The sequence below is a fragment of the Protopterus annectens genome, chromosome 13.part0, assembly GCF_019279795.1.
Source record: "Protopterus annectens isolate FY-2018-M chromosome 13.part0, PAN1.0, whole genome shotgun sequence".
In the NCBI taxonomy this organism is placed as follows: domain Eukaryota; kingdom Metazoa; phylum Chordata; order Ceratodontiformes; family Protopteridae; genus Protopterus; species Protopterus annectens.
This window is the reverse complement of record NC_056747.1, coordinates 751,679,024-751,694,202: the sequence shown is the minus strand read 5'-3', so window position 1 is coordinate 751,694,202 and position 15,179 is coordinate 751,679,024. Positions and strand designations below refer to the sequence as shown.

The 15,179-nt window shown below is 37.1% G+C and overlaps 2 protein-coding genes across 3 annotated transcripts in view; one reads left to right on the top strand and one right to left on the bottom strand.

The window, feature by feature from the left end:
* CRYBA1 (crystallin beta A1) overlaps positions 1-15,179 on the bottom strand; it is a 1,100,222-nt gene that overhangs the window by 86,552 nt on the left and 998,491 nt on the right. For both annotated transcript variants that reach the window (XM_044054449.1, XM_044054450.1), the window contains exons 2-3: positions 7,486-7,550; positions 6,452-6,570 (exon numbers count right to left, since the gene is read on the bottom strand). In XM_044054449.1, coding sequence (XP_043910384.1) covers positions 6,452-6,570; positions 7,486-7,524 — 158 coding nt within the window. In that variant the 5' untranslated portion in view covers positions 7,525-7,550. The remainder of the gene's footprint in view (positions 1-6,451; positions 6,571-7,485; positions 7,551-15,179) is intronic.
* Positions 1-15,179, top strand: part of NUFIP2 (nuclear FMR1 interacting protein 2) — a 952,263-nt gene that overhangs the window by 835,703 nt on the left and 101,381 nt on the right. The gene's annotated exons all lie outside the window — the stretch shown is intronic.

Below are 15,179 nucleotides of genomic sequence, written 5' to 3'. Positions count from 1 at the left end.
AACTCTGCATTAATTGGCCATCCTTAGAGAATGTGATTTGTGAAATTAAGTTAGTATGTCCCAAAGCTTTGGATTTTAAGACCGCCATGAATTATGGGCTCCACCAATAAGTTGGCGTTCACTCTAGGATTTTTATAAAAGCAGATAAAATAGTTAATAATTATATTCACTTTCTTAATTCATGACATGCCTTAATCAAAAAGGAATTAAGAATTTTACATCTGCATCCAATCACCCAGCCACAAATAGGCTGGATAACAGATCTATGAAAATGTTCAAGAAAACATTCAAAGCCGTGAACTACCTATGCAAACTGCTACAATACAAGCTAGATGATTGTCTTACAAAATACAGTGTACAAAATCACCAATACTGCATCAGAAGTGCTAATCGTAAAAAAATGTTCAAGTCTAACATCATTGAAATATGACTTTAAAAAGCTTTGCTAGAAGTCTCCAGTATGTTCTAGAGATGAATCATGGTATGTGCAGAAAAACACATGCAAACCATTTAAAAAGCCTACTGAAACCAGATGACCTCGAATTAATAGCTTGCCAGCTGAACTCATCACCAAATGAGTATGACTGTTTGACTGGCGTGGTTGTTGCTGCCATCCAACTCCTTTCAGCAGTGCACCTCATCGTTATCTCTGCCCCAAGACTTGACCTGCCCACTATCTATAGATGGACCGGTCATCATCTGCAGAGAAAGAGGACTGACAAGTATTAAACCAATCAGATTGTGAAGTATAAACATTTTAGATGAATGATGCTCAACCGTATTCTTATTCCAAGACAAAATTATATACCAGACTGAGGAAGATGGGCAACCATATCCCCCCATAGTGTGATGACTATATCTGTCTGTTAGTATGGAATGGTGGCTGTCCAAGGCTGTTCACAAATGGTGAACATGCTAAGTGTCAATGTCGCTGCAGTCCAAAGTGAACATCTCTTCAAAGACCCTTACTAAATTACTGTTCCTAGCCTTTTAAGGCCAGAGACACTACTCTAAGAGCACAAAGGACAGCAGCTTCCAAGACTGAAGCTGCATGGGACTAGGAATATTTGTTTTGTTAGAAAAAGCTACAAGTCCAATTAAAATAAATGCTTAAAAGTTACTGTCATCAGTAAACTGTTTTTTTCTGTGCATATCTACCAGTCTGGTTGAATCGTTCTACCTTAATTTGCCTTGAGCAACTCACTTACCTAGACAGTGCTTTAAGGCAACTGGGTATCTGGGCTAGGCTTCTTAATGGTTTCCTGAAGTGGATGCCTAGTAATTAACTATGAACCTACATTCTGTCCTAAAACCAAAGTTACATTCATATGTGATTTGATAATGGTGAGTTTACAGGACATTGGTAAAAATGAAAATCATGCCTTTCCTAGCTAGACAGCTAGTATTGTTGAAGAATTAAAATGAAGTTCATGATATTATGTTATGTAATAGCATACATACAACTACTAATAGTCATGTTATTGTCATTTCATAGTCCAAAATGTGAGAAAGGAAGAATATTATATATGTGACCTTATGCATCCGTAAGAGTGCGTCTGCATATACTGACTAGGTGCATCAGACTACCACTTAGCAAGTAAAGCAACAGTGCACCTCACTGTATTTATTAATGTTTATGCAGCTGTGAATGCCTAGGGCAAATACAGAACAGTAATGGTGACCAAGGCAGGAACATTAGTAAACTTTAATTGTAGAATATAATACAAAATGTTTAAAGGTTTTGGCAACTAAAATGGTTCAGTGTCTGTACAATGACGCATAAAATGAAAGACTAAAGTATTTTAATGTGTGTACCATAGGAGGATAGGTATGATAAAAGGGATCTCCTCTTATATCACTGTTACCAGAGTCGCAATATGTTGAAACGTAAGTCCTGAAACCTGCAGTCCTAAAATTATCCTGTCAGTCTCCTGTCAGTTTTTTAACAACATGAATTCAAATATATTTATTAAGGGGAGCAAGTTCTTCTGTACCCCTTAAGAGATCCATTTCTTGCCGAGTAATATACTCTTAACACAGAGGTTGCACAGTGTCAGAGAATAAGACTTGATTTTCCACCAGAACGAAGTAGTCATCTTTCAACATTGGAGAAAGAGAATATTTAATAACAGGAGTGGAGAATGTTGCCGCCCCCCATTGGGTTGCTGCAAAAATGTGAAATTTGAATATATATTGTTTAAACATAAAAGTGATTAAAGAATGTCACTTTGTTTTAGAATTGCAGCTTTCAAAGGTTTATTTTTCAGGATTTTTATGTGCATTTATTTTCTTCACTATTATATGATTCAAGATTTCAAATCAGACCATTGCATGGGTTTTACTGTCTTTATCTACCATCTTTGTTCATCATGCTTGGTGTCATTAAGTGTTATGATTGTGATTCTAATAACTGGAAGAAAGCACTGTTACATGCACATAAAGATTCCAGGGAAGGTTGGAAAAATGAGAACTATACTAAAACAGTTATGTACCTGCCAAATAAAGTTGATATAAAGACATAATATGATTAGACTGATATTGCTGTTTTTGTATTTTTTATTTAGGTAAATTAATCAGGCACAGTTGCTTATTTCCAGTCATGAACTACAGTGTTAGAGGTATGCTGGATATATGATGAGAGTTAAAGGAAAACTCTGGCCTCTCCAACAGTTTACTCAACCCTTAGGTTCATTTTTCTCACTACATTAGGTTCATAGGTAGGTACTAGGCTATCAGCCCTGGGGCCAATATAAGCCTAGGCAAAAAGGTTCCCTGGCTTTTGCCACACAAAAAATTTATTTTCCTGTGCCCCTGTCAAGCAGTGCCGCAGAAGTGATCCCCGGAGTGAATTTTCTATTTCCCATCCAGTCGTCAAGATTTTTCTTAAAGAGGGCCAATGAGGAGCTTTGCTTGACATGAATGAGTAGTTTGTTCCAGAGTATGGGAAGTCTCTGGGACAGGAATCTATCCCTCCAGCATGTTCTGTTTATTGTGGTGACAAGGTTTAGGTCCCTGGAGCCTGTGGCTCAGAGAGATTGGGATTTCTTTAAGTGTAGCATGTCCAACAGCTCTGGGTTTGACATAGCTTTGTATGTTAAGCAGAGATCGCCTGTGAGTAGGCGATATGTAATGGAGTAGAGAGTTGAGCAATATTGCGTAGGTACTAGAAACCTGCTTGTACTTTTTAAAACTTTAATTTACTTGCTTTGGAATCAAAGGAAGGGAAAGACCACCTACCTTTTTTAAGCTTAACTTCTCACATACTTTGCAGAGGAATTTGTCTCAGCCTGCATGATATACCATAGATACAGATCAATCTGTAGTTTACCCATTCAGGTTCTGCTGTCAGTCTTAGAAGGGCAATTAATCCTGATAATGTCAAGAACACAGCAGCTGCTATTTTTATAACTGTTTTCCACTGTTTTTAGTGCAGAGAGGAGAAGAACTTAGCAATCTCCTTTCATAGCAAAATAAAGCAATTAGATCAGTCAGGGATTTAAAGGCAGTTGTCATCTCTTCTGACAAATTTACATAAGCAGCAACACAGTATTGAAATGTTAAGCTTTAAATGGTTATTTGTAATAGTTTATATGTTAAGATAACTTAAATGTAGAATCAAAGATTTCTGTAACATTTAGAGAAATGTTGGGAAAATATTTTTTCTTGTATAAAGTATCAACACATTTACCTTTTGCAACCCCCCCCCCCCACACACACACACACACACACACACACACAGGACAGAACTGCAGAAAGAAAGACAAGTGGCAACCCTGTCAACTAGGTGCACTGATACTGTTCACAAAAGCTCTTTTATGCATTTTTGTGACATCCGTCAGAGGGGGATGCATATCCGGTACACCCAGATCCATGGTAAGCGATTCTCACTGAATGAGTCAGTCCTTACAGAGGTAGAGTGCATGAGCATTTTGCAGTCCACGAAGGAAATGTGGCCATTGATGGCAACCATAATATGCAGCTAAGAATAATTCAATACACATTTACTATGTGCCCGTGCATTAAAACATTAAGAAAAGGTAATCAGTACTTAACTGTGTTTAAATGCACACACATTCAGACAGAAAGTCAGACGTGCATTTAAACACAGTACTGCATCCCACATATAGTATTCTACAAACTACATATGTTTATACACACACACACACACACACACACACACACACACACACACACACATGCGCGTGTGTGTTTATGTGTAGACAAACATATACAGTTACACAAAATTTCCATTTTGATTTGCTTTTACTTGAAGGACATGAAGTACACACACAGGCATATAATCTTCTTCTCAGTTTTACACACACACACACACACACACACACACACACACACACACACACACACACACACACACTTGTTTTAGTACATATGTACTTATATATATATGTGTGTGTGTGTGTGTGTGTGTGTGTGTGTGTGTGTATATATATATATATATATATATATATATATATATATATATATATATATATATATATATATATGTATATACACATACACACATGCATACATTTACATATATACATACATATATACATAAGCACATAACACCAATAGACGTCCACAAACCACGAACACTTTAAACACCAGGAACCAGGAAACGGATGTCAAAAGCTCGCAAAATTTTAATATCCAAATGTGGTAAAAACAGTCACTTAAAACTCAAATTTGTAAAATGAATCAACGCACCAAAAGTAAGACCAGGACACAGTGCATATTTAAATGTCCAAGCAATGTATAAAACCCTCAGTCACAACCTCAACTTGCAAAATAGACTTGCAAGAGCAAAAAATCCAGTACATGTAAAGTGCTTTTCATTCAGGCTATACCCGAACTTCTTCAGACAACCTGCTCAAGTCATAGTTTGTTTTAAATAGTTTCTTCTCCCACTGTTACCAAATCAGGTGGAGGCTCAAATCAACCCATTTCATAGCAAACAGTTTTAAAGAAAAACGTGCTAAAAATTGTCAAATTACATACTATGTGTTCAATTATCGTGGGTGGCTAATACTCATATTCTTAGTTATTAAGTACAAAACCATCAGGTTACACAAAGAAAATTTTTTGATGTTACCTAACATTTTTTAAAAAGGTACAAGGTCCGTTTTAATACCAAACTTCGTAACTAATATAGTTATACCATACACAGAATTTACAACAAACATGTATACATAAGCACATACATAATATATATATATATATATATATATATATATATATACACACGTGTGTGTATGCAATATGGGCACATACAGTCTATTTATAATAAAGTTAACAAAGTAAAGTATTATTAATGTATACATTCTAGTAAATGTTGCTTAATGTCTGTCAGTATTTTTTATTTCTTTGTATTGCTAAGTGCATTTATTACTTGTTATTATCTTTGTCAATGTAGACCGAGTTGTGGCTGAAAAGGGTCCTGGGAGCAGTTCACTTTCCTGGTTACCGAAGTATAAATACAAAATAGACAAAAAGGGGGTGAACATGACAGAAATAATTAAGGGACTTGTAAAGCACATATTAATTCTGCATCATTCATGAGAGAAAGCGAGAGAGAGAGATAAAACTTCCCACTGAAGGCATTGGGAAGTAGCAGACAGACTTACTTTGGAGTCCTATTACTTATCATGATACAGCAAAAAATCATTTATTGCAGTGAGAGTTTTCACACCTCAGCATTAGGGTGTGGGAGAAAGTCTGTCAATTCTTTTAGAATTACAAATTAATTATTTTACAAAAGCCTGCTGTTTACCTACTTTCTTTTGCTAGAAGTTGCTAACAGCTATTTATAGTATACAACAAACTCTGACAGACACCTAAATGAGGCTTAGTCAGGGAAAAATAGAAGTAGCTCTGTTACATAAGGTGTGTTAGATGAAAGTGCTTCACAGTCTTGCCATTCTATCTTAATGGCATTAGAAAACAACAACACTTCCTTATGTCTAGCATGAATCATATATTGAGGACTTGAAATCTATTCTGGGAAGAAGGAATGGAAGCAAGAAAACAAGATCATGTCACTAAGACAGGTCCCATAATCTGCCATTTTGTGGGGAGCACACTAAAATCGTAAAAGAACCATGTGGAGTGCTTTTGAGGCATTAAAATAGCTCAGAAAAACAATGATGCAATGAAAAAAAAAACATGTTTTTAAGTGGGCTAGCCACCCTGCAGTGTAAACATTGGCAGTAAGTGATGGTCATTGCTGATGTCACATTCTGATCTCGTGTACAAAATGGGAAAAAGGGATTGATACAAATGCACATGCAGATCACACATGACCTGTTTTTTTCAGAACAAGTATATAATACAGCGTATGTGAGGTAGAGACCTACCTGTCGACAGAGAGTCAAATACATTCATTTATGACTAAGACAATGTCTAGCATACTGAGAATGTATATAATGATGAGAAAACAAAATATACTTACGCTCCACATTCTACTCTGAGGGACCTGACCGTTTCAAAGCCACACTCCATGACATTCGGACAAGATGCTGTAAACTCCATCCTCTTTCCTTGAAAGTTTTCTTGATCGTAAACAGTGATCTGAAAAGATGGCATGTTATTAGTGCATGCTGAACAGAGGAGAGAGATAAATTATTCCATCTTATACCTTTACAATTAATTTTTGATGTGTATTTAGGATGAGTTAATGAATCTTAAACATGAGGTCTTCCTTTGTTTTGAATGGTACTGAAATGTACTTTTCAAAGGAATTTAGACAGAAGAATCCAACACCTATTGAGTGCAGGCTGCAATGGTTAAACTAAACCAGCTCTGGGGCTTAAAGGGGTAAAGCCCCAGGTATAACCCAGATGACCCAGGATCAGCTAGAAACCCAGGTCTTAGAAGAACTGGCTGGGGAGGCTGAGACTGCATGGTTGACGGGCCTACCCTTCACTGTGGGAAGGAGGTGGCTCAGTCCAACTTCCGTACTAATACCAAGTGGTAGCCAATTAAAGCGGCAAGCAGAAGCTGGGCCAAAGAGGTGCACCTGGCCTGCCAAACAACAAGTGATGTTGGACTGATTTTGTTTTCAGAAGCATGTGAGTGACAGGTGACGAAGTCAAGAAAAAGATATAAAGAAAATAATGATTAAACTCGATTGCTATTTAAATCTGGAAAATTTCCTAAACCTACTGTTCACATGTGCATGCATACACACACCTACACACCCCCACATGCACACATACACACACAAATTTCCACATGTTGGTACATGAATTCATACATATCCAGAAATCATATCAGCACACATATATATTCAGCTACTTATTTACAGATACACTAGTTTTATTTAAATAGGCTTGCATTGCAAATATATATAGACATAACAACGCACATTCACACTCATACATACGTATTTAGGCAGATTAGCATGTGCAAAGAAAGCTCATGTATTACTGAACACAGAAAATGCAAAAAAAATATAAGACATCATACAGCAGCAATTTGACGTACCTTCCAAGGCCCCATTGGCATAGGGTTTGTCTGTGTCATCCTTTCTGCTGATTTGTAAACGTGTCCTGATTAAAAAAAGCAGAATATAATTATAGACCTCTGAAAGAGATTAACACAGCTAACAAATTTATTTTTTTATAAAATAATACCCTGTGTTTTAATTTCACTTTTTTTTTCATTTCCAATTTAGAACCATCTCAAAAAGTTGTTTTCATACTTTTTAAAACTTGTATATTATCTGCAGTTTTGTTCCAAATGACAGCATTAGAGGTATCCACTTTCCTCTGCAGATAAACATGAAAGGATTCTTCATACGAGGTACTGCATTTAAAAAGCTTATTCCTAACGCACAGTTTGGAAGTCAAAAATGTTAGTCCAAGTTGGTGCTTATTGGTTTTGCTAAGTTTTCCTCTACCGGTAATGGCTTGGTGAATGCCCTTTACATTTGCTTTAAAATCACTAGTTAATTTGTTGAGACAATAATTGCAGTCCCCTGAAGCACCATAGAAGCATTCATTTCATGACCGTACCTTCTTTATCTGGTCAGCTAGTCTTGTCAGACCACTTTGCATCATAACTGGAATGCCCATTATGAGGCTTAAAAATATACCTATGGTTTACAGAAAATGACAATGAATATATTTTGGCACATCAGTAAAATAAAATAAGAATTCAGAATGTTGATTGTTTATCTTTTCCCCCACATTCTGTCTATACTTTCTATAGCTGCTCATGGAATTTGCCATGAAAACTGTCAACCTACTTTAGTGATTTCCAGACCCAGTTGCTATTCCCACCTATTACTTTGGCTAGCTCCCAGCATCTGCAGAAACAAGTGACAAGGTCTCAGCAACACACTCTCCATTTAATTTTAAAGATAGTTTCAGTTTCTTTATTCTTTTCTCAGAGTGGGGATGGTTGGCATTGTGGTAAAGGTCTTAACCTCACAGATACAAGACATAGGGTTTGATATTAACATCTGGTTATTGGCTAGGGTTATAACAGTCTGCAGACAGATAGCCTAGTATTTACCTATGTACTTCCACTCAGATCTGGTTTCCACAAAGTCTAGCTATGCAAAGAGAGAAAGAGCCCAGATAACTCTGTGATCTGGCAGTATGACGCAACCGTAGTTTTTTTTTTTTTTTTTTGCAGGTGGCAAAGCATCACACCATCCCCATCCTATGCAAGGGATATGTTCCTGCATCATTGTTCTAACCTTTGGTAGTGGCATCTCCAGGGAAAGAGAATTTCCCTGTTAATGTTTTAGAGTTCACCCCACTGCTGTCATCTTAAGAATTCATCCATATACATCCATAAGAGTCCCCTTGCAATGCATGTGGGGTATCTTGAAATGAACTGTCTATTCAGCCAACTGGTTTGCCTGCCCCCCCCCCCCCCCCCAATACTGCAGTATGCGCTGGAGTGAAGGAGAATTAATGCAGGTCTAAGAAGACCTGATGTACTTCACAAACATGGCATGTACAGGACTCACTGAGATCTCTTAACTGCCTGCTTCCACCACTGGTCAGGCAGTTGTCAAGTCAATCCCCAACCCCTCCTTTAGGGAAGATATCCATGACTGAAATGTTTAGTCCTTGCCATCCTGGTCTGTTTCCACATACGCTAACCACTAGCAGCATAGATTAATGCTTTGCCTCTACACTAGTGTAATGCCATTTTGAAAGGTCACTTGTTTTCAATACCTGTCTGCAAGATCTGGAGTCATTTGTGCCAAGGATTTAGTGGCACACTGGTAATATGGACCTACTTGCTGCAACAAAGGACATAAGTTGAAAAGACCAGAAAGTGATAGTATTTGGTAGTGGAGTGATCATTTGGATACTACAGCATCTGCTGGTGTTGGAGGGTGGCACTGCCTTGGTGGCATTAAAATCCACTCACTGTCTGCCCCTCTTCAGGACCAGAAGCAAGGTTGCACAAAGTATAGGGTGAGCATGGAAAAAATAAGTACAAATGGCAAATAATAATAATTGCCTAATGGGTTCATAAGAAGAATGCATCATTGCAAGTTCCTTTAACATTCTTTATAGTGTAGATGTCATTTTTTCCTTAATAGGCATACAGTCCAGGAGACCATTAAGGAGCCTAGAACCAATTCCCAGTTGCACCAAAGCACTGTCTGGTTAAGTGACTTGCTCAAGGTCACACAGTAGGTAGTTAAATGAAGGGGGAAAGATTCAAACTTTGCACCTTTAGTACTGGGAAGCAACTCATTAATATGTCAGAGCTTTAATCTCCTGCACTAACTGCTAGGTGCTAATCAGTTAATTCCATCAGAAACATGTTGAGTCTAGGCATAATATGAAGAATGGTGTCTATAGAGAGTTGAAAACTCCACATGACTGCAGCAGGATACATTTCATAACATTAATACGTTAAAACAGATTCAGCCATAACATATTTTGTTTATGTTAGACTCAAGTTTTTATATTCAGAATACATTCTGTCTTAAATTAATATTTTTATCAGTTTACATTTTCTATTCTTGATAACAAGAGACATCACATTTAATCATGGATGTTGCATTGTGCCTTTCCAGCAAAATAGTGCAGTGAAAATAGCTTTGTCTAATGCAAATAGTGTCAAAAACAAATGCGCATATCTAGAACACTAAATACACTTATAAAAGCTAGACATAAACGGCATAAGAAAATCTACCTTTATAATGGATCTCTAAGCCAAAGACCCAGGCACAGGATGAGAAGGTGTAGTATTTTTACTGGTCTCAAAACACCTGTCCACAGTTACGCGTGGATGTTCCCCCAGTAAATCTTACCAGGATCCAGAATGAGCTTGCTTCTTAAACCTTTACTGGTTGACAGTTTTAATTGCTCATCAGTTTTCTATACCCTTCTCAATCAAGTTCTATGTCAAAAATCACAAACACCATAAATAGAATGCCACCGTTCCTGCAACACAGAACAGCACTGAGTGAGTAAAGGATGTCTTTTTGTTGTCTTTGTAGTATATGAGGAGGTAGGACATCCACACATGCTGAACTAGCATGCTCTGGAATCAATGGGTCAGGAGATCTGCAGGCAAATGCCTCACTAGCCTTTCTCTAAAACATGTAATATCCTGGCCCACTCATCCTAACCATCTTACCGATAACCATTTTGATTCATCTCTTCAATGACCATTGTATTATCACTTGTTCTTTCCCATGAAAAAATCCTATGGAATAACATTCACTCTGAAGTCACTGAAAAGCAGTGAGAGATCTATGTGCCACACTGGTCATACAGTTTTGCAATATTATTGAATGAATGAATGTGTTGATTCATCTACAGGACAAATAATAGGCAGCTGTCATATAACAGGTCGGTTGAGAATAAGATACTTGGCTGTCTCTTAAAATTAAGAGAAACCAAATATCTGCTAGTAAAAAAGCAGCCTGGAGAACTGTTAAGCAATCACTGGAACTAGTTCACTTACTGTGCTATCAGGAATCAATGTAAAAGCTTGATAAATAAGGCAACTTCATCCTTGAATGGCATGCCAGACAAGCCTTCTTTTCAGCATGAGGTCATTTTAGCCCCACATTAACAATCTGGCTAGTATATTAAAAGACTGTAAGACTTTAGCCCTCTCCCTTAAACATGTAAACTGCTTATACCTTTGCCAAATATTCCAACCAGTATGCAAGTATTAGTATTAGCAAACCAGCTGATTCCTCAAAACCTACTCCTGGTGATCTGCATACCCACTTTCCATTTTCAGAGTCACTGTCTAGCAATCAGATGACTAATGAGATACTTTAGTTCAGCTCTGCCATCTCTGATGGACACAAAATTCATTGAGATATGCAGCACATTCACTGACTACATATAACGCATGATTAACATGTCTCATAACTGGGTGCTTCCTAGAACTATGAAAATCATCCACAGTGATTCTTCCACTAAGGCAGGCCGTCAACCTCAACCTCCCTTTCCCTATTTTTTTTACATGGGGTTTGGTTGTCACATCAACCGTGGCCATCATCTAGAGCCAACGTTCACACCTCCAGGTGGTTAGCTCTGGGGTCTCCAGAAAATGCTGAACTCTTCCAGAATGGTGTAAACATTCAAAAAATAATAAAAAAAAATAGTATCAACACAACTAAAACTGTACCAAGAAAACTGTGGGCTCCTTACAAAGTAGTGGCATGACCTTTGTAAAGAACATAATACCCCCACCATTCTTGTCACATTAGCCAACATTTTTCTGCGAAACATGAATGAGAGAGTGCTGACTGGAGTGGTTTGTATTGACCTAAAAAAGCATCTCAAGCCCCATTATGATATGGTACCATATGATGTTAAAGGAACTCAGCTGAAATGTTTCTCCAGCTATCTACAGGAGTGTCTGCAGGGTTCCGGAAAACAATACTCAATCCCTACCAGTCACACCTTATTGACCTGATTTTAGTGCACTTTTATACACTTTCCTTAACTTAGACCACATTCTATATGCAGAGAATCTGTTCATATCACCCTCAGCAAAATCTCAGAATCAACAAGGACACATTTTAAATGTTTTTGGTAAAGAATGACAGTGAGTCACATATCTGGTTCCAACCCAGTTTCTGTCTACCCTTAAATGTTGTTGTTCAAGGGTCATGCAAACTTGGGTGTTGATTTACTAATGAGTATAATAGCAAAGTAAATGTGTATGAATACTCATCCAGCTGGGACCCACAGTTCCTAATGTAAAATCATTGAAATGCATTGAAACAAGGCTGTTCTGTTACCAAGCCATACTGTCTTTGTGCTCTTTGAAAGTAGCAGTGGAATGTCAGTGTAGCAGTTTGGCTGTTTAAGTCAATAGCAATCATGTAAAGTTTCAATATGTATAACAGGAAAAGGATGATTGTTTCGTCCAGGTTACTAGTTGAACTGCTCCAGTCCTGTGTGCATGCTGACCACAGATGGGAGTACAGTTAGATATAACATGCAGGAGAACCAGATATGCATAGCAGTAATGGGCTTTGTTTATGTATATGTGCACCCTTGTCACCAACAGTTTCCGGGATAGAACAAGGTAAGCCAAAATATCTGATATTTTCCTGTCTCCCTGGAATATGCCAGTGAGAGACAGAAGGAAAATGCATGACTGGTTAAGGTGTTTACCTTACAGACACAAAGTGCAGGGTTTGGCTCTCACATGAGGTAATTGGCTTAAAATGACCTACAAGGGCAGTTAGCCTAGTAAGTAACCTATGAACCTATGAGAAGTCTAGTGAGAAATATGACAAAGTCAGCACAAAGAATATTCTTGGCAAATAAGGGGAGGATGGGAAAAGAGCTGTGCATAGCTGTGAAATGTTTTTAAAATCTACTCCTAACAATGAGAATGAAATGTTTATTTGTTGTTCCTCACTTGCTCAAGCTCATTCATGCTCTGTTCAAAGAGGGCATGTGCTAATGTATTGAGGGTATTTAACTCCTCTTCCATACCAGTTAGTAAGAGCTATCTGAGTGATGAGAAGAGAAAGCTAAAGGCAGAATCACAAAGAATGAAACAAAACTGGGATCACTAACTAAAGCATCCGCTATGATTCTGTAGACTAAAGCTTAAGTAGTAATGTTTATTACTTAGTAGGTGGCCCTGTAACAAGGACTAATCAGTATAGCTCACAGAATACAGATTAGGTGATTTTCTTTTGCAGTACACATTCTAGATAGTCCTCGTTTCATGTTTGTGTGTACTTGATGCTGACTAAATCATTGCCTCTCATGTTCTTTTTTAACATCTTTACTGAATTTATATAAAAGTAATAAAATCATATTAAGTTCATAGTTACAAATATTATAGATCACATATATTATTATATAATAATATATGTGATCTATAATAATATTATAGATCACATATATTATTATATATCATATAATCTAAGCAACATTACATCAAGTATTAATTTCCTGCCCTCTTAAGCCTCATTCCTCCTTACCTTCTTATGTTCTTGTATTTTTATCACTTATACTTTGGCAGAAATTCATATAGTATTACATAATAGGTGATTAACAGTGCTTCATTATTGAATGCTATAATAAATACAATGAAAAAAAAACGTGAAAAGTAAAGCATCTTCCATCAATATAGATCACTCACCTAGTTCCAGCTGTTTTACAGGGCTTCAGATTATTTTGTTGGCATAGCTACATTCCCTATTTATATAGCCTCATCTTCCTGTAGGTTTGCTGCTGTAGTCAGCACTAAGTATTGTGCGCCCCTGTAAGCATGCTGATCCCAGAGATTTGCTGTGTAGTCTGCCCTGGGTTCAGCATATGCTACACAGAAATATCTGCACAGACAATGAATTTTTGCTGAATCAGTAATGCATTCATTAGTGCAAAAATACACACAAAGTAAAAAAAATAGCTTTCACATTGACTGGAGATGGGAAATGGCTTAGGGTTGGATTAGTTCTCTCTAGCTTCTAGGAACTGGAAAATAAAATAAGTACAGAAAAAGTATTCATTAAACCATATAATTTTAAAGTCATCACTGGCATCTGTTTCAGTTTTTACTTTTTCTGTGATGTGAAATGTCAGTATTTGCAAGTGTACCTTCAGTACCCCGAATAACAAGCATTTGTCAATGAGAAGAAGATTAAAAATGGAGACAGGGAATAGCGAATGGTCACTCATATCTGTTATATTCTATTCTTCTTCATTTACTAAAAAAAATGTTTAAATATGGAGCACAGTGATCTGAGCAGTTTTAGTATTTTGTATTTAAAGTCTTTAAATTACTTATCCATCACTATTTACTTTGTTTCACAGTCTCAGATTTTGTTCTTTTTTTGCGTGTGGCTCTACCACCCCTTTTGAAGCCTGTATATTCCCCACTTAAATTCTTAAAGAACTGAGAAGAGAACTAGTAATAATACTAACTTTTTAACAAGTCATGCAGTGAGGACGAAGTGCCCGAGGATGAGAACAGAGCAGGAGTGTTTCCTCTGCACAAAAACTGGGGCAGTCAGAGGCTGAATATTTTTACCTTAGCTGTAGGGAAAATTATGGAATCCCTGCTGAAGTGTCAGCAAATTTAAAACATTTCTAAGTCCTGAAAATATGTGAAAAACTCTGTGTATAAATCTAAAATAACATAGGTTAACAACAAGGAAGTTATTATCAGCTAGTTAACTGTAACTTAGTTTTTCTGAGAAGTATATATATTGATTGCCAGGGCATTAGTCCAGAAAGATGTGGCAGACGTGGCCTGCTTAGACTTAGCAATGCATTTGACATGGAGCCACTTAAAAATTTAGTGAACAAATTAGGTGAGCTTGGAGTGGGACCTAGGGTGGTTGTGGTGGTAGTGGTGGTGTTAGTAGTACTAGTAGTAGTAATGATAGTAGTGGCAGCATGGGTAAAAACATGAGCCAAACAATAGTACATACGCTGGTAAAGTAAAATGGAATTCACTCAGATGAAAACATTATAACAAATGAAGTACCATAGATGTCAGTACAATGGTGGTCCTTTTCAGTGACTTTATAAATGATCTTTCAGATGATTGAGATGAAATAATTTGTCTTTTTGTCAATTATATAGAATTACGCAGTATGGAAGAAACAGAAAAATGCAAAGAAAGGATGAGAAGGCACATGGCATAGCTGGAGAACTCAGCAGGAAAAATGACCATACCAAGATAGTTTAAACTTAATGAAAAAGCCAGAT